The sequence below is a fragment of the Callithrix jacchus genome, chromosome 2, assembly GCF_049354715.1.
Source record: "Callithrix jacchus isolate 240 chromosome 2, calJac240_pri, whole genome shotgun sequence".
In the NCBI taxonomy this organism is placed as follows: Eukaryota; Metazoa; Chordata; class Mammalia; order Primates; family Cebidae; genus Callithrix; species Callithrix jacchus.
The window spans coordinates 39,012,907-39,031,555 of record NC_133503.1 but is presented as its reverse complement, the minus strand read 5'-3'; the positions used below and the strand labels follow the sequence as shown (position 1 = coordinate 39,031,555).

The window sequence follows — 18,649 nt, the reverse complement described above, 5'->3', positions numbered from 1 at the left end:
GCAGGTTAACCAATTTTAATGGAACCAAGTAATTACACAATAGAATTTTATATTCATCCACAAAAAAACATCTTGCAACCTTTGGAAATTGTAGAAAGAAAACGGTGGGGAGCATATCCTTGTGGAGAGTCTCCAGTTGTAACTGGAGATTAGTATTTTGGTCTTTTGACTTCAACCCTGCAATGGAAGGAAAAATGGGTCAGCATAAGATCAATACACTAGGCTGTAATACTCACGCCTGTAATCCCAGCACTTTGAGAGGCTGAGGCAGGTGGATCACCTGGGGTTAGAAGTTCAAGACCAGCCTGACCAACTTGGAGAAACCCCATCTCTGCTAAAATTACAAAATTAGCCAGATGTGGTGGTGCATGCCTGTAATCCCAGCTACTTAGGAGGCTGAGGTAGGAGAATTGCTTGAACCCAGGAGGCAGAGGTTGCAGTGAGCTGAGATCACACCATTGCACTCCAGCCTGGGCAACAAGAGTGAAACTCCAACTCAAAAAAAAAAAAAAAAAAGATCAATACACTAAGCAATTCCCACCAGTCCCACAGAGGAAGAATAATGCCACTCACCCATCAGCTTCCATCTTCTTCCTCTTCTCAATGATCTGCAAAAAGAACAGGATGGTCTAGCACCAAGCTGTCCATCTAAGCTCACCTGAGGCCCAAGGCTGACCTCTCACTTCCATGGCTCTCCAGCCCCTTGCCTGTTCCTAAATCTGTAGGCCAATGTCTTCTCCCAACTGAAACCCTCCCACCCAAGGGGCCATCCTACTTACTGCACTAATCTTCTTCCACTGGCGATCAAGCTCTGCTTTGTCATTGGTTTCCTTGAAGCGCCTGGTTTTCCGCCCTTCAGACATTTTGATACCATACTGGAATGCAGCCCTGAAAAAAGCACAGTTGGGGAAAGAATGCATCAGAGATTGCATAGCAGTGACGAGGTCTTCCCAGAGTCCTGTAGGCAAAGAACTTGGTTGGGAATATCTCAGTCAGACCACACCCTCTAACCTTATGTGCACTATTCCACTAAATCCCCACACGCCTCCTCACGCCCTGCCCATGATCAGTACCAACTCACTTGGGCAAAGCCTCCTTGTTGTTCATATACTCGCTGTATTCCTCCTGGGTATCAAAGTCCCAACGGCCTAAAGGCCCCTTCTTGTTACCCTGTTGCAGGACAGAATGGGGGGATGGGGAAGGAAGAGATGTCAGTGGAAATAGAATTTCAGCCCTTGATTGAAGCCAGACTCTCCCATAATTCCAGGTTTCACAATTCGTATATCATACCCTGATAATAATAAATGCTTATTATATACTTACTATGTGACATGCATTATTCTGTACACTAAATGCATATCTCATTTAATTCTCATTTTTAAAAATCCTTCAAGAGGGAACTGTATTTTTCTCCATTTTCCTGATGAAGAAACTGAGGCATAAACAGTAAAAGAACTTGACAAGTTCATAAAACTAATAAATGGTAGAGGCGGGATTAAACAAGGCTCCAAGATTAAACCATGCTACTTCAATACAATGAACTCAGGGGAAGAACAGAGATTTCTTCATCACTAGTGGCAATAGTGTTTTTTTTCTTTTTAATTTTGCTTAAGACTTAAGAGGAAAATTCAATCCTGGCCAGAATAAAATTTAGTTATTTTCCAAAGACTGCAGTTTTTTCTGCCCCTTCTACTTATGCATTGATGCTTGCTTACTGCCTACCATGGGAATTAAAGCCTGGCACTTTACTGTAGGAAATGAAAAACAGATTTTTGACCCTATGTCATTTGATCTTGTGCAAAGACTCTGATATAGTTAAGCTGCTTATGATGGTTAACACTGCTGTCTCTACTGCTGCAGCTAAAGGAGGATGGGGCCAGCAAATGAGGCAGATTTTTTAGGAATGGGGAAGGAGATATATGGAAAAATAATAATAATAATAATAACTGCCCAAAGGCCCCCACTATCATTCTAACTACAAACCTGGTCCATTTTGCTATAATCCACCTCCTCATCACTATCCACAGCCATGTCATCCATCCTAAAGAGAAGCAAGAGTTAAACAGATGCTGCATACCTTGACCCTATGCTTCATCTGGAAACATACCCAACTAAGAGGCTATCTGCATAGGAATGACCACCCACCAGACCTCCCACTCAGAGCCTATTATAATAGTTCATCCATGCCAGGCGAGATGGCTCACACCTGTAATCCCAGCACTTTGGGAGGCCAAGGTGGGCAGATCATGCGGTCAAGAGATCGAGACCAACCTGACCAACATGTTGAAACCCCATCTCTACTAAAAATACAAAAATCAGCCAGGCGTGGTGGTGCACACTTGTTAATCCCAGCTACTCAGGAGGCTGAGGCAGGAGAATCACTTGAACCTGGGAGGTGGAGGTTGCAGTGAGCCAAGATTGTGCCATTGCACTCCAGCCTGGACAACAGAGTGAGACTCTGTCTCAACAACAAAAAAGTAGCCCTGGGACCCAGCAAATCAAATTTCCATTTCACCCCCAACTTATTCCCCAATCATCCCAGCCTCCCTTCCTTAACCAGGTTTCACATACGTGGCTGGATAGCACTCTGCATAACTGTTGGACATGCCAAAGAAATCTCCCAGCTGCTTTTTGTCTTCTGGCTTCTTCAGCATACGCTATGTTAAAGAAAACACTACACATAATTCCACCTATTGCTGTAAAGCTTCAGCCATGAGAAGCCAAGGGCTACAAGCCCCAACATGAAAATTTTAAGAGGGCTGTGAGCTGTGACAGATGCTCTGGTGAAGGAACAAGGGATGATTTCATCTCTGTCGAAATTCAGCACAAAAGGGAAGGAGTGGTGGGAGGGGTAGGAGGGAGCAGGGAGGCAGATGAGGTTGGAGTGAAAGGACCAGTTCTCTGGAACCCAGGAATATATTAAAATAAAGGATATGATTCTGTGCCTTCCCAGCCAGCAGACCCAGCAAACTTTTCGTTGATGGACTTGATCAACTCCTTGGCAGACCCAGGTCCTAGGAGAAAAGAAAACTGCTCAGACCTTGAATTGAGGCTCTCACAATCTCCTCCCCACCACAAACCTCCAACCTATGGCTTTCATAAAAATATATTTTTTTAAGTGAAGTTTTCATTATGATTATTATTTGAGATGAATTTCGCTCTTGTTGCCCAGGCTGGAGTGCAGTAGCACAATCTTGGCTAACTGCAATCTCCCCTTCCCAGGTTCAAGTGATTCTTCTGCCCCAACTTCCTGAAGAGCTGGGGTACAGGCATTTGCCACCATTCCCACTTATTTTTTTGTGTGTTTTTAGTAGAGATGGGGTTTCACCATGTTGGTCAGGATGGTCTCAAACTCCTGACCTCAGATGATCTGTCATCTTGGCCTTCCAAAGTGCTGGGATTATAGGTGTGAGCCACAGCACCCCATAAAAATATTTTTAAAGGCAATAGAACCCTTTTGTCTTAACAGTTTTAAACAAAGTCCAATTAATAATGCATTACTCTGGTTGAGATGAGGATAGGGTATCCAGAACATTGTACACTCAACCTCTACCTTACCACCTCAGAACCCCTGGCCACAGGAATTACATCTAAGGGCATATATGCCCTGCCATAGCCCAGGAAGGTGGAGGGAGTTCCCAGATTTATCCTATCTATTTCATAAAACAAGACACAGTTCTTATGAGAACCCAGAACCAGGAAGTCCCCCAATCCCCCCTTTGCCACCTCTGAGCTCTAAGTCAGACTCTCAGCCCAGGGGAAAGCAGGACCGCTAAAGCAACTGTGAGATGATGTGGATACAACTCACCTTTGTCAACATCCATGGGCTGGAAAGAAAACAAAAAGTGAGGTTAGTGTTACCATGAGAGATTCCTACTCATCCCTCCCATAAGTCTGAATCAATTCCTTACCCAACCTTGCCCTCATTTCCAGAGAAGGCACCTCCACCACCTGGTACTAAGGGCCCACGTCCCACCTCATCATCTACTTTTGGCTTCTCAAAGTAGCTATGTCTCTTCTTTTCCTCTTCTCTCTCTCGGTCCCGCTCTCGCTCTCGTTCCCGATCTCGTTCTCGCTCTCGCTCTCGGTCACGGTCTCTGTCTCTCTCCCGATCACGCTCCCGTTCCCGGTATCTCTCCCGCTCCTTGTCCCGAGGTGTCTTGGTTGTGGAGGGTACATAATCCCCAATGTCTTCAAAAATACTGGGAAAACAAGAGATCTTGAGCTAGCCAAATTCATTCACAAACCTTCACTTCCCCTGACCATTTCTCCAGAATCTCATGTCAAGGCCTCCCCAAAATGCCAGAGATAGGAAATGTACAGACCCCTCCCTCTGATCAGATACCAGGGGCTAGGATACATACTTCATGTCAGCCTCAGGAGGTTTCTTCTCTTCCAGCTTCCCTGAAATTTAAAGAGGGGAATCAGGAACATAATCCTGTTAATTTCCAGTGAACTTCACTATCCTCTCCAGCTCTTAATGCATTTTAAACATCTTCTGTTTAAAATGTGGGTCAAGGCCAGGTGTGGGGCCTCATGCCTGTAATCCCAGCACTTCAGGAGGCTGAGGCGGGCAATCACTTGAGGTCAGGAGTTCAAGACCAGCCTGGCTAACACGGTGAAACACTGTCTCTACTAGAAGTACAAAATTAGACAGGTGTGGTGGCACACGCCTGTAATCCCAGCTACTAGGAAGGCTGAGGCATGAGAATTGCTTACACCCAGGAGGTAGAGGTTGCAGTGAGCTGAGATTGTGTCACTGCACTCCAGCCTGGGTGACAGAACGAGACTTGTCTCAAAATAAATAAAATAAAATAAAATGGGGATCAAATGTTAGAGCTTTTTTTTTTGAGATGGAGTTTTGCTGTTGTTACCCAGACTGGAGTGCAATGGCACGATCTCGGCTCAGTGCAACCTCCGCCTTCTGGGTTCAAGTAATTCTCCTGCCTCAGCCTCCCGAGTAGCTGGGACTACAGGCGCGCACCAGCATGCCCAGCTAATTTTTGTATTTTTAGTAGAGATGGAGTTTCACCTTGTTGACCAGGATGGTCTCGATCTCTTGACCTTGTGATCCACCCACCTCGGCCTCCCAAAGTGCTGCGATTATAGGCGTGAGCCACCGCGCCCAGCCAAGTGTTAGAGCTTTTTTAGAATGTGTCTCATAAATAAATAAATGAGACATAAGTTACCCACTCTCCGCCCCTCATGCTTCAGAACTGACCACTGCTTCTTAGGTAGGTTAAAGAGATAGAACCTGAACTGCTGAACCAAGCAGAATCCTTGCCAATGCTCCAGTACTCCCATTTTTCTTTGCTTCCCAGGAGCCTCTCAATATTCTGGAGACAAGTTCCAGGAGACTTTGGTGCTATCTCCAAATGCCCTCCATGCATACAGTTCCTTTCTCTAACCCTCCAGTTACCTTTATCCTTCTTCTTAAGCTTCTTGTTACGGGTTCCCTGCCTCAGGTATGAAAGGATCTGGGTGAGCTTGCTAATGACAATGTCATTTGTGGTCAGTGTAGTCTGGGCCTGAAAATACCAAGAAACAAGAATGTTAAATCACTGAGAGGAATCTCTTCATTTATTCATTCATTCACTTAAACTAAAGACTAAATTGCAATACAGTAGGTGAAGGGAGGGAAAGAAAGTGCTGTGAAAAGATATTCCACAGAGATAAAACAGCCTGCACAAAAGCCTGTGTCAAAAGGGAATCAAGAACATTCAAGTCAGGAGTCTAGAACATTCTACAAAGGCCTGTTGTTGCAGAGGCTCAAAGGCCATGGTAAAGATTTTGCTCTTTATCCTAAGAATGAGATACCACTAAGCTTCAATACTGTAGTGAGACAAAAATTTACATTTTGTTTATTTATTTGGAAACAGAGTCTCATTCTGTTACCCAGGCTGGAATGTAGTGGCACAATCTTAGCTCACTGCAACCTCCACCTTCTGGGTTCAAGCAATTCTCAAGCCTCAGCCTTCTAAGTAGCTGGGACTACAGGCATTCGTCATCACACCTGACTAATTTTTGTATTTTTAGTAGAGATTGGGTTTTACCATGTTGGCCAGGCTGTTCTTGAACTCCTGACCTCAAGTGATCCATCCGCCTCAACCTCCCAAAGTGCTGGGATTAGAGGCATAAGCCACCATACCCAGGCAAAAATTTACATTTTAAAAAGATCACCTTGGCTAGGCTGGGCGCCATGGCTCATGCCTGTAATCCCAGCACTTTGGGAGGCCGAGGCAGGTGGATCACAAGGTCAAGAGATTGAGACCATCCCAGTCAACATGGTGTATTTTTAGTCTCTACTAAAAATACAAAAATTAGCTGTGCGTGGTGGTGTGTACCTGTAGTCCCAGCTACTCGGGAGGCTGAGGCAAGAGAATTGCTTGAACCCAGAAGGCGGAGGTTGCAGTGAGCCGAGATCGTGCCATTGCACTCCAGTCTGGATAACAATAGCAAAACTCCGTCTCAAAAAAAAAAAAAAAAAAAGATCACCTTGGCTTATATGTAAAAACTATAATGGTAGTTGGGATGGAGAGGTGGGATGGGGTGGTGATGGCTAAAGACTATGGGATTTCTTTCTGAGGTGATAAAAATGTTCTAAAATTGATTGTGATGATGGTTTCATTACTCTGAACATACTAAAAAGCAATGAATTGTACACATTCGTTCATTCATTCATGAGACTACAGGCACATACCACTGTACCTGGCTAATTTTCTTTTTTTGAGATGGGGTCTCACTATGTTGCCCTGGCTGGTCTTGAATTCCTAATCTCAAGTGATTTTCATGCCTCAGCCTACCAGAGTGTTTGGATTATAGGCATGAGCCACTGCACCCAGCAAGGCAGTAATAATTTAATTGTACACTCTAAAACAACTGAAAGCGTATAAATGGATTGTTTGTAACACAAAAGATAAATGTTTAAGGGGATGGATACCCCGTTTTCCCTGATGTGATTATTATGCATTACATGCCTATATCAAAACATCTCATGTATTTCATAAATATATATACCTACAGTATACTCACAAAAATTTTTTTTTAATACTTTTTAAAGGATGTATTATATGGCATATTAATAACACCTCAATAAAAAGATACAGTAACAAATCCAAGTGGAAGTGCAGAAACCAATTAAGAGTGGAAGTGAAAGTGCAGAAACCAATTAGAAGCCTTTTTAATAGTTCCAGAGGCCTGGAATAGTGGCTCATACCTGTAATCCCAGCACTTTGGGAAGTCGAGGCGGATGGATCACTTGAGGTCAGGAGTTCAGGAACTGCCTGGCCAACATGGTAAAACCCAATCTCTACTAAAAATATATAAATTAGCCAGGTGTGGTGATGAATGCCTGTAGTCCCAGCTACTTATTAAGCTGAAGCAGGAGAATCACTTAAACCTGGGAGGTGGAGGTTGTAGTGAGCTGAGATAGCACCCCTGCACTCCATCCTGGGTGACAGAGTGAGACTCTGTCTCAAAAAAAAATAGTAAGTTCCAGCAAGGGCCAGGCGCAGTGGCTCACGCCTGTAATCCCAGCACTTTGGGAGGCCAAGGCGGGTGGATCACGAGGTCAAGAGATCAAGACCATCCTGGTCAACATGGTGAAACCCTGTCTCTACTAAAATACAAAAAATTAGCTGGGCATGGTGGCGCGTGCCTGTAATCCCAACTACTCAGGAGGCTGAGGCAGGAGAATTGCCTGAACCCAGGAGGAGGAGGTTGCGGTGAGCCAAGATCGCGCCATTGCACTCCAGCCTGGGTAACAAGAGCGAAACTCCGTCTCAAAAAAAAAAAAGTAGTTCCAGCAAAAGATTATAGCTTAGACTGGAATGTTATTGGTGAAATGGAAAAGTGAATGGATTCAGTTGAGATTTCGGAGGTAAAAGTGAATAGAACTTAGTGACATGGTGAATGAGGGACATGGGGCAGAGGCCAGGCTGATTCCCAGGCTTGACGCTCACATGGTAGGCTCTCAGGACTCCATTCACTCACCTCCATGGTAGGGCAATCAGCCTTGCTTCGGATAAGAGTGGTGGGGATATCCGTGTCAGCATACTCATCATCCAGGTCTACCACATAGGCCATGCGGCCGGGGAGGAACAACTCGTTCCGCTCATATGCTTTGCTCTTGAAAAGCATTCGGTAAACATTGCGGCCTACAATAAGGAGAAGAGCAGCAAGTAGCCAAGATCTATAAGAACAGCTGTCACTTATGTGCTTACTCTGTGCTAGCCACCATGCCTAGTGCTATGCACGCTTTGCTTCATTTAGTCTTTACAACAGGCCGGGCATAGTGGCTCACATCTGTAATCCTGCACTGTGCGAAGCTGAGGTGGGCAGATCACAAGGTCAGGACCAGCCTGACCAACATGGTGAAACCCCGTCTCTACTAAAAACAGAAAAATTATTTAGGCATAGTGGCATGCGCCTGTAATCCCAGCTAGTCAGGAGGCTGAGGCAAGAGAATTGCTTGAGTCTGGGGAAGCAGAGGTTGCAGTGAGCCAAGATCGGGCCATTGCACTCCAGCTTGGATGACAGAGCAAGACTCTGTCTCAAAAAAATTTAAAAAAATCTTTACAACAGCCCTGTGAAAGTGGGATTACCCTTTTTACTGAAAAGAATACAAGAATACTATGGCTGAGATTTAAGTAATTTATCTAAAGTCATGTATCTACTAAGTAATGGAGCAAAGAATGGAACCAGGCAGTGTAACTCCAAAGCCTGGGCTCCTGTCCTCTCTTCTACATTGCCTCTTCAAGGGCGCTATGCACCTGTATTAAGTCCTGTGAGGAACAAAGATGAGGTTTAAGGTAATATTGATGATAATGGAAAAAACAACTATACTACCTGCTCAATATGACAGGTATGTTATATATTTCATTTTTCTTTATTCCTATAATAAACTCATAAAGTAAACATTAACCCAATTTTTACAGATGAACAGACCGAAAGCAAAGTCAGTTGCCTAAAATCACACACTTAGTGTGGTTTCATCATCAGAGTTTCAACTCAGGTCTCTCTGACTCCAAATTTTGAGCTTTTAATCACTAACCATGTTACTACTTTTACTTCATAAGTCACAAATTGAAAAAACTTTCAATCTACCTGAGGAGACATAAATGACATAAGAAATAATTAAGTCCTTATCTGAGTCTTATTATTTTATGGGAGTTAGTTGTTTTGGGAGCAAGAAAGAATCCCAGCTCTTTGGGAGACAAAAAGGAGGATCACTTGAGCCCAAGAGTTTGAGACTGGCCTGGGCAATATAGAGAGACCCCCATGTCTGCAAAAATTTAAAAAATTAGCTGGGTGTGGTAGCACACGCCTGTGGTGCCAGCTACACAAGGGGCTGAACCCAGGAGGTCAAGGCTGCAGTGAGCCATGATTACAGCACTGCATTCCAACCTGGGCAATAAAGTGAGGCATTATCTCAAAAAAAAAGAGGAAAGGAGGTTGGGGGAAAGGAAAAGCATACCCTTCCCACAGCATTAAATTCCCTACAATTCACCTAGAATGCACAGTCACTAGTACAGAAACTGTACTCACCCAGACGTGTTTTAAATTCAATTTTATTTTCAGGATCCTCATCTTTCCTGAAAAGACAAAAAAGTTTTGTTTTTGCTAAATGTAGTCTGACTTTAGGCCCCACGTTTCTAAACTCTCAAGCCTTCCCTAATATTTACTTACTTGGTTTCTTTTTGGGGCTTTTCCATCAGTTCCTCTTCCTCTTTCTCTTTGCTGGCAATCTCAGCTCGTACCTAACAGGAAAGCAGGCAGGGTTAGGACATTCATTCACTTTATATAGTTATTGAACATCCACCACACCATACTGTACCATGAACTAAGAATATAATCTTAAACATGACAGATATTATTCTTACTCTAATGGAGTTTATAGCAAATGGAATAGACAAATTAAACAATTTCAACAAAGTACAATAACTGCTGTGGTGAGTGAAACAGAAGGGCTATGCAAGGGTACAGGAAGTGGGAGATGAAGGGAGGCACTTAACCACACCTGGGTGATCAGGGAAGGCTTCTCCAAGGAAATAAAATTTGGCCTGATACTTGAAAGATGAGTAGCAATCAGTTTTATAGAGGGGCCACTGTTAGCCCTTCTTCTACTCAGTCAGGATGAGGAGCCTCCCTCCTCATCTTGCCAGACCCATACAAGAACGTTCAGCACCATAGTATTACTCCCCACTGATACCAGGACTCACCTTTTGAAGCAGAGCAAAATCCAAGCCTTTCACCAAATGGGTGTGTTCCATGTCACCACCCAAGAATTTGGACTCCTGGATCAACTGTCTTCTCTTCTCTGCAGCTGATTTGTCCCTGTATAATGAAACAGGCCACATTAGAACAGTCCTCTGTAGGTGGCAAGTACCTCTGAAATCGCTTAATTGTAGGCTCCAGAGCAGGAAAGTAAGAGGAAGAGTTCACACTGTATTTGCATGACTCTGGGATGCTGACGGAACCATGTCCTGGTCCCCCGGTACTCACGCCTCAGCAGTGGGGCCAACAGCCCTGTAGTTAGCTGTGGTGCTGATAAGCTCGGTTTCTTCATAATCTTTGTTCACTCCATCTCTCCGTTCCTTGGCACGATCCCGGTACTTCTCTGCTAGCTCTCTCTCTCTCTCAATTTCTTGTTGGCGTAGCTTGGCATAATAACTGACCAGAGAAAGGCAAATGTGTAAGACTCACCAGCTGCCACCTCAAGGTCAACAGGGCTGTTCCTGCTTGCTTCCCCACATCTCCATCCTGCTCTCTATGGGGAAAAGCTCATGTCTGTCCTGATAGAACTGCTGGCCACTTTTTCATAGTTACTCAAAATCCGAAGTACAACTTCTTCCAGCTCATAGATATACTTTTCTGATGCCAACTTGGGCCACTCCATCTGTCACTTCAGAACTTTTTAATATCATCCAACTCTCTCTATATAATTCTCTATAGTTATGTTTCCACACAAAAATCAGAAAATCTGAATTTTTACCACCTTCTAAATTTCAGTTGAAAAGAACATATTCTTTGCTGGTCTACCCTCAGAATAAAGAAAAAGCCAAGTATCAGGTCTAGTATCTTTAGTATCATATAAATAATGATGATGAGATAAAAATGATGATAGCAGACAAGATTTATTGGGTGGTTATCATAAGCCAGGGATTGGTGCTAAATGCTTACATGTGCTTTCACAGCCAATCCTCATGACATCCTAGTAAAAGTTACTGTTACTACCCTATCTCTACTCTATCCATGAATTAGAGAGGCTAATTAAATGCCTCGGTTATCCACCAAGAAACTAGTGAAGATGAGATGAAAATGTAGACAGGCCAGCCGGGCACGGTGGCTCACGCCTATAATCCCAGCACTTTGGGAGGCCAAGGCGGGTGGATCACGAGGTCAAGAGATCGAGACCATCCTGGTCAAAAAGGTGAAACCTTGTCTCTATTAAAAATACAAAAATTAGTTGGGCACGGTGGTGCGCGCCTGTAGTCCCAGCTACTCCGGAGGCTGAGGCAGGAGAACTGGTTGAACCCAGAAGGCGGAGGTTGCGGTGAGCCAAGATCGTGCCATTGCACTCCAGTCTGGGTAACAACAGCAAAACTCCGTCTCAAAATAAAATAAAGTAAAATGTAGACAGGCCAATTCCAAAGCCCTCTATTGCCAGTCTAAGTATCACTCTGCTCCATTAAGAAAGTAGAGAGCATCAAGACAAAACCTTAATGTCTAGCCTCATAATTAGTCCCTACTTCTTTCCCCTAAACACTATCCACTTTAAAATCTAAAACCCTTCACCTTTTCTTTTTCCTCCTTCGTGCTGCTGGGTCTTCATCCTCATTGTACTCCCTTGGCATCCTAAAAGAGACAAGAAATTCACTGACAGTAAAATATTATCACAGCCCCAGAAACCCCAAGAAATGTCCTTGCTGACTTTTAGAAAGACCTAGAATACTGACCAAAGTAACAGTTTCAATCAGGCAGATATCCACATCAATATCCGTAGGTGAGCAGTTCTCAAACTTTAGAGAGCATCATAAATATCTGAGGGACTATTAAAAGTCATTCTACTTCGGCAGAAAGAAATAGGAAGAAGCAAGGAAAAAGCTGGGAGACAGGTTGGATCACCCAAAGACCTACTCATGGTGACGTGACTTAGAAGGTGGTGCGGAAGTAGGTGCAGCCCTGGGGGTCATGAGAAGTTTCCTGAAGTCTTCATTGGTGAGTTTTGATCTAGAAGAAAAGGCAAGGACTTTAAATATTAGGGCTCAATAAGAAATGAAAAAGGGTAAGTGAATTAACACCAAAGCAGCAGCTATATTGCTACAATTCTATCTTCACCTTCATGATGTTTCCCTTGGTCAAGCACTAAGTCATCTCCAAGTTTGAAGCATTCAGCAAACAATGGCAAGGCTGAGCCACCAGAAATGTACACCCGATTTCCATGACAAATATGGGAATGCTGTATTAGCTGGTAGAACCACTTTCTGTATTGCTGTATGGACATATGTAGCAACACAAATCGGAATAGAATGGACCCTTTCCCCTGTTGGCAGAGTCATTCCAAAGGAATGGAGAGATTAGTAATAATCCCAACTGGTGTAATAATAAATTGTTTAAAAAACATCTCATAGTTGATGCCAAGTTAAAGCACTGTGTACCCATTAAGATATGGCATTATTGAAGAAATAAAGTACATTTGAAACCTTCAACAAAGAAAAAGAAACACATAAAAATCATAATTAAACAGAAATCAGGGAAATACAAATTAAAACAAAAATATGCCACTTTTTTTTTTTTGAGACAGAATCTCCCTCTGTTGAGGTACTGCACTCCAGCCTAGGCAAAAAGAGCAAGACTCTGTCTCAAAAAAAGAAATTAATCAGTCTGAAACAGAACTAAGTGTTTATTAGCTGGAGATGAACTAAACTGTAACGGTGTTTTCCAAAGAGGGAAAGATAGAACTAATGGTATGAGAGATTATTTTAATTGGTACACCGACAAGAACTGACTTCCCTGTTAATCAATTAAAGTCAGACAGACTCCTTTGAAGCTCTCTTCTGACTAGGGCTCTTCCTTGGCCTGCTGACCTCAGGTTTTGGTTTTGTTTTTTCTGAGACTGAGTCTTGGTCTTGTTCTGTCACCCAGGCTGGAGTGGCATGATCTTGACTCACTGCAACCTCTGCCCCCTAAGTTCAAGTGATTCTCCTGGCTCAGCCTCCTGAGTAGCCTGGATTACAGGTGCCTGCCACCATGCCCGGCTAATTTTTGTATTTTCAGTAGAGATGAGGTTTCACCATGTTGGCCAAGCTTGTCTTGAGCTCCTAACCTCAGGTAATAAAGACTGTGTCTATGCACACAAATGTTTACTGTGGCACTGTTCAGAATAGCAAAGACTTGGAACCAACCTAAATGCCCATCAGTGACAGACTGGATAAAGAAAATGTGTCATGTGGAATACTATGCAGCCATAAAAAAGGATGAGTTCATGTCCTTTGCAGGGACATGGATGAAGGTAGAAACCATCATTCTCAGCAAATTAACACAAGAACAGAAAACCAAACACCTCATGTTCTCACTCATAAGTGGGAGTTCAACAGTGAGAACACATGGACACAGGGAGGGAAACATCACACACACTGGAGCCTGTCAGGGTTGAGGGGTGGAGGAGGGAGAGCCTTGGGAGAAATACCTAATATAGATGATGGGGTGATGGATGCAGCAGACCACCATGGCACAGGTATACCTATGTAACAAACCTGCATATTCTGCATGCGTACCCCAGAACTTAAAAAAAAAAAAAAAGAAATCCTAAGTCAGTTCACAGAAAGTTTTCCCACTCTTGATATCCAATCCAGCTCCTCTTCTCCCACCCTCAATGTCTAATCAAGTTCCTCTTCTTTCCAAGGAAAACTTTATCAAAGACTATTGAAACAGGAGTCAAGACCATTGTAATAGAGTAGAGAGATTGAATTCAATTCCAAATACAACAGGGACAAGTGAGAATTTATAGAAAATTACTAAGGACAATTTGGTTAGGTTTGAAGGTGCAGCGGGGGCTGATTTCTTTGCTAAAACTGTGCTCAGCAGGCCAAAGATGAGTCCTGCTGAAAAACAGGACTCTTTGAGGAACCTGACTAAAGTTTAGCCAAAGAGGGAATGCTTGTCAGTCTCAGAAACACTGAGCAGGGCTTAAAAAGAAGCAAGTTGTAGCTGGGTACAGTGGTTCACGCCTGTAATCCCAGCACTTTGGGAGGCCAAGGCAGGCAGAAAAAAAAAAAGAAGCAAGTTGCAAAAATGACATATACAGCATAATATCATTTAACTTAAATATTTTAAATCATAAGGCAATGTTGTATTTTCCTTAGATATGCATGCATATGTATAAATGCATTTTAAAAGGAGGAGGAGGGCTGGGCATGGTGGCTCATGCCTGCAATCCCAGCACTTTGGGCGGCCAAGGAGGGCAGATCATTTGAGGTGATGAGTTCAAGACTGGGCTGGCCAACATGGTGAAACCCCGTCTCTACTAAAAATACAAAAATTAGCCAGGGGTAGTGGTAGGCGCCTGGTATAACCCCAGCTACTCAGGAAACTGAGGCAGAAGAATTGCTTGAGCCCGGGAGGTGCATGTTGCAGTTAACAGAAATCGTGCCATTGCACTCCAGCATGGACAACAGGAGGAAAAGATACACATAAAATTGTAACTGTGGTCCAGGCACATTGGCTCATGCCTGTAATCCCAGCACTTCGGGAGGCGAAGGCAGGTGGATCACCTGAGGTCAGGATTTCGAGACCAGCCTGATCAATATGGTGAAACCCCATCTCTCTAAAATTATAAAACATTAGCCAGGAATGGTGACAGGATGCCTGTAATCCCAGCTACTTGGAAGGCTGAGGCAGGAGAATCGCTTGAAATGGGAGGTGGAGGTTACAGTGAGCCGAGATAGCACATTGCACTCCAACCTGGGCACGAAAGAGCAAGACTGAATCAAAAAACAAAAAAGAGGCCGGTGCAGTAGCTCACACCTGTAATCCCAGCACTTTGGGAGGCCAAGGCGGGTGGATCACGAGCTCAGGAGTTCGAGACCAGCCTGGCCAAGATGGTGAAACCCTGTCTCTACTAAAATTACAAAAATTAGCCGGGCGTGGTGACACACACCTGTAATCCCAGCCACCTGGGAGGCTAAGGTAGGAGAATCGCTTGAACCTGGGAAGCGGAGGTTGCAGTGAGCTGAGATGGCGCCATTGCACTCCAGCCTGGGTGACAGAGTGATACTCTGTCTCCAAAAAGGAAAAAAAAAAAATGAACTGGAATTGATAATGTTATCAATGATGATTTTACCCTTATTTCCTATGTTTCTATTTTCTATTGGAAGAAGGAATTCCTATATAATGTGTAATTACATAACATATATTAAAAACAAAACAAAACAAAAACTTATCACCGTTCTTGCCAGAATTTCCTCTCATACCCTTATGCACTTGGCCTGATCCAGGTAAGGTTCACAGAGATAAAGGGCCAGCGGGCATAATTAATTTTTGACCATCCATAATGACAAGTCATTCAGAATTCTTTCATCATCACCACCATTCCTCTATCCATTGCCCAGCTCATTTCCATGGTCCTACGACAAAATACTCACTGGTGGAAGGAGTGAGGATCATCCACATCGTGGCCATCGGGGGCCAAAGGGTTGGAGAATGGCTCACCTGACAAAAAGAATTGAGGTTAATTTAATCAGTCTCTTATGTGTCAGATCCTGTGCAAAAATTTGGGATAGAGCAGTGAACAACATATAGAACAAGAGGTAGAACAGGGGCAGTGAAAACATAAGGTAATAAGTGCTGAAATGGGAAACTACAAGAAGCTGTGGGAGCACAAAGCAGAGGACCCTAACCCTAAGGTGCACGACCAGAGACTTCCTGAGATCACGTCTAAAATACTACGTAAGAGATGATACGCGCAACCCAGGATTAAGTACGGGGACAGGATTTGGGGAAAGTGAACCACAGACAAAAGCTACCCATCATCAGTTGGAGTAGGAGCGAGGCTTGGGTACGGAGTTTGGAGCTGTCCGGCCTCACTGGGGGCCCTACGGCTTCGCGGGGCTCAAGCGTCACACACACACACACACACACACACACACACACACAGCGGCTCGAGCTCAGAAGCTACAGTAATGTGCCAAGTGCCCCGAGTGCCATGAGAAATAACGGATGGCATGACCCTTACTATCTCGCTCCGGCATTTTGTTCGCGGTCTTCCGATGTCACCAACGATCGAGTCTCCAACAGCAACACCGCAGTGCCAAGCCCTTTCCCACGGTGCACCTTAGAATCAACCCACACTGCTTTGCGTTCTCAGCCTTTCCGCTTCCTGTTTTTGCCTCTGACCAACCCTGCGCGCAAAGGGCGGTCCTACAATACTTGCATATCATTGGCTAAGCTTTCCCTGCGTCATCCAGCCTTTGGCCTAGGCTGGAGGGTCCGCGATTGGTCCAACCTGAGAACTTGGCCGGAAGACCTGGCACTGGTGACTTCGGTATTACCCAAGATGGCGGCGGCCGCAGCGAGTCGAGGACTCGGGGTAAAGCTGGCCCTGCGAGAGATTCGCATCCACTTATGTCAGCGCTCACCCGGCAGCCAGGGCGTCAGGTGAGGCGCGGCGTGGTGAGGCGGGCGGGCTTGGGGACGCCGGGGTCACGACCTCGACCTCCCTGAAATTGGGGAAGCCCGCGTCCACAGCACGCGCGGCGCTCTCCGGCCCTGCAGGGACTTCATTGAGAAACGCTACGTGGAGCTGAAGAAGGCGAATCCCGACCTACCCATTCTAATCCGCGAGTGCTCGGATGTGCATCCCAAACTCTGGGCCCGCTACGGTGAGTGCGAGACGCCAGGGATCTGGGGCTCCGGTAGGGGAACAAGGGTTTGAGAAGAGAAGGGACCGCCCAAGGTCGTGCGGAAACCCATGGAGAAACTAGAACTCGGACTTAGCCTTGCTGTTGATCTTGTTGCCATGAAGAAATTTATATTCTCAGAGTTATATGATGCCTTGTATCCCTGGCAACATAAGTATATAGGCTGACCCGAGTCCTGCGTAGGGACCAAGAACTGATGTTTTTGTAGCTGAGAATGGGTTTCTCATAGGAGAGAAGCTAGTCAGTATAGTTTCGTTCAAATAACATGTAGCTATTGTCTGTCCAGATAGTGTGAGAATCTCAGTAATTTTTATTTTTATTTTATTTATTTGTTTGTTTGTTTTTAAGGCGGAGTTTCACTCTTGTTACCCAGGCTGGAGTGCAATGGTGCGATCTCGGCTCACCGCAACCTCCACCTCCTGGGTTCAGGCAATTCCCCTGCCTTAGCCTCCCAAGTAGCTGGGATTACAGGCGTGCAACCACCATGCCCAGCTAATTTTTGTATTTTTAGTACAGACGGGGTTTCACCATGTTGGCCAGGATGGTCTCCTGACCTCGTGATCACCCTGCCTCCGCCTCCCAAAATGCTGGGATTACAGGTGTGAGCCACCGGGCCCAACCTCATTTAATCTTCATTTGTCATGAGGAAGCGTGTTCTTCTTTTCTCATTGTAGAGATTAGGAAAAAAATGGAATCAAAACCTTGTGGAACCTAGCTAAAGTAATGCAGCTAGGATAAAACAGGATTGAGGCTTTACATTTATTCCCCTTTTCTAGAATGTACTTACCTCTCTAAGACTGGCATGGCTGGCTCCTTATTCAGGTTATTATTCTGGTCATGTATGTTACTGCTTCAAAAAGGCATTCGCTGACTGCTTCTAGCTCCTTTTTATATTACCCTATTCCAATATATTGCAAAATGAAATTTTCCTATCACGTTGCCTAACACATTGTAGGTATGCAATAAATATTTATACATACTGAATAACAGGATTTTAATCACAGCTTTTAACTATATGGTACCCTGGAAATGTCAGTGGGAAGGTGGAGGAGAGTGACCACCTTAAGCAGATTGGTTCTCACAGACTTCTGTAGTATGTCATGCATTAATAATTGGAGGAGGAAAAAAAGCTCCTCCCAAAAGACAGTAGACTACAAGGAGATAGACACGAGTAACTTCAGTGTATTGTGCTGGGTATTATGTGAGCTAGCATAGACGCCTAGGAAATGGGCACCCAGCCAAGGTTGGACCCATGCAATATACACTGCTCACAGTAGTTAACTATAAAGCTTTAGCTTCCCTGAAACAACCCATTGTAGCTGTCCAGAATCAGCCAAAATTCTATTTAGACTTGGGCTTCCTAGATGTGTTTGAGACCCATTGTATTAATTCTAGGCATACCAAGTGTACTCTTCCCATCTTAACAAGACTGTAAGATAAAGGACCTTTTATTTTACTTTGGTAGCCTACACGGTGCAGAAAAAATACTTAAGACACCTCCCTCTCTCTCCTCAGCATTTGGCCAAGAGAAGAATGTCTCTCTGAACAACTTCAGTGCTGATGAGGTAACCAGAGCCCTGGAGAATGTGTTAAGTGGTAAAGCCTGAAACCTCCACTGAGGATTAAGAGCAACTGCCTCAGAGACTGGGCTCTGATGGACTTAGTGTATGTGAAAAAAAAATGTGTTCTCCTAATCCTTATAAAGCTTGTGCTGTAAAATATTTTCTCAG

General features: G+C 44.3%; 2 protein-coding genes and 1 pseudogene across 3 annotated transcripts; 2 read left to right on the top strand and 1 right to left on the bottom strand.

Moving 5' to 3' along the window:
- IK (IK cytokine) lies at positions 1 to 16,358 on the bottom strand. Its single transcript, XM_008986137.5, has 20 exons — positions 16,235 to 16,358; positions 15,645 to 15,711; positions 12,139 to 12,231; positions 11,797 to 11,856; positions 10,504 to 10,671; positions 10,221 to 10,335; positions 9,688 to 9,758; positions 9,547 to 9,593; positions 7,993 to 8,156; positions 5,420 to 5,528; positions 4,365 to 4,404; positions 3,977 to 4,202; positions 3,809 to 3,827; positions 2,936 to 3,014; positions 2,572 to 2,652; positions 1,984 to 2,041; positions 1,082 to 1,170; positions 780 to 888; positions 574 to 608; positions 1 to 177 (listed from the first exon to the last, which is right to left on the bottom strand). Exons 1-20 carry the CDS (start codon positions 16,248 to 16,250, stop codon positions 150 to 152), a joined length of 1,674 nt encoding a protein of 557 aa, XP_008984385.1. The 5' UTR covers positions 16,251 to 16,358; the 3' UTR covers positions 1 to 149.
- Positions 12,216 to 12,677, top strand: LOC103789477 (cytochrome c oxidase subunit 7B, mitochondrial pseudogene; annotated as a pseudogene).
- A 178-nt stretch (positions 16,359 to 16,536) lies between the features above and the next one.
- NDUFA2 (NADH:ubiquinone oxidoreductase subunit A2) lies at positions 16,537 to 18,640 on the top strand. 2 transcript variants are annotated; one of them, XM_002744242.7, is made up of 3 exons: positions 16,537 to 16,656; positions 16,774 to 16,880; positions 18,435 to 18,640. In XM_002744242.7, exons 1-3 carry the CDS (start codon positions 16,556 to 16,558, stop codon positions 18,524 to 18,526), a joined length of 300 nt encoding a protein of 99 aa, XP_002744288.1. In that variant the 5' UTR covers positions 16,537 to 16,555; the 3' UTR covers positions 18,527 to 18,640. The 2 variants fall into 2 exon arrangements, with proteins under 2 accessions (XP_002744288.1, XP_003732266.1); XM_003732218.6 differs by having other exon boundaries at positions 16,747 to 16,880.
- Positions 18,641 to 18,649: the final 9 nt, after the last annotated feature.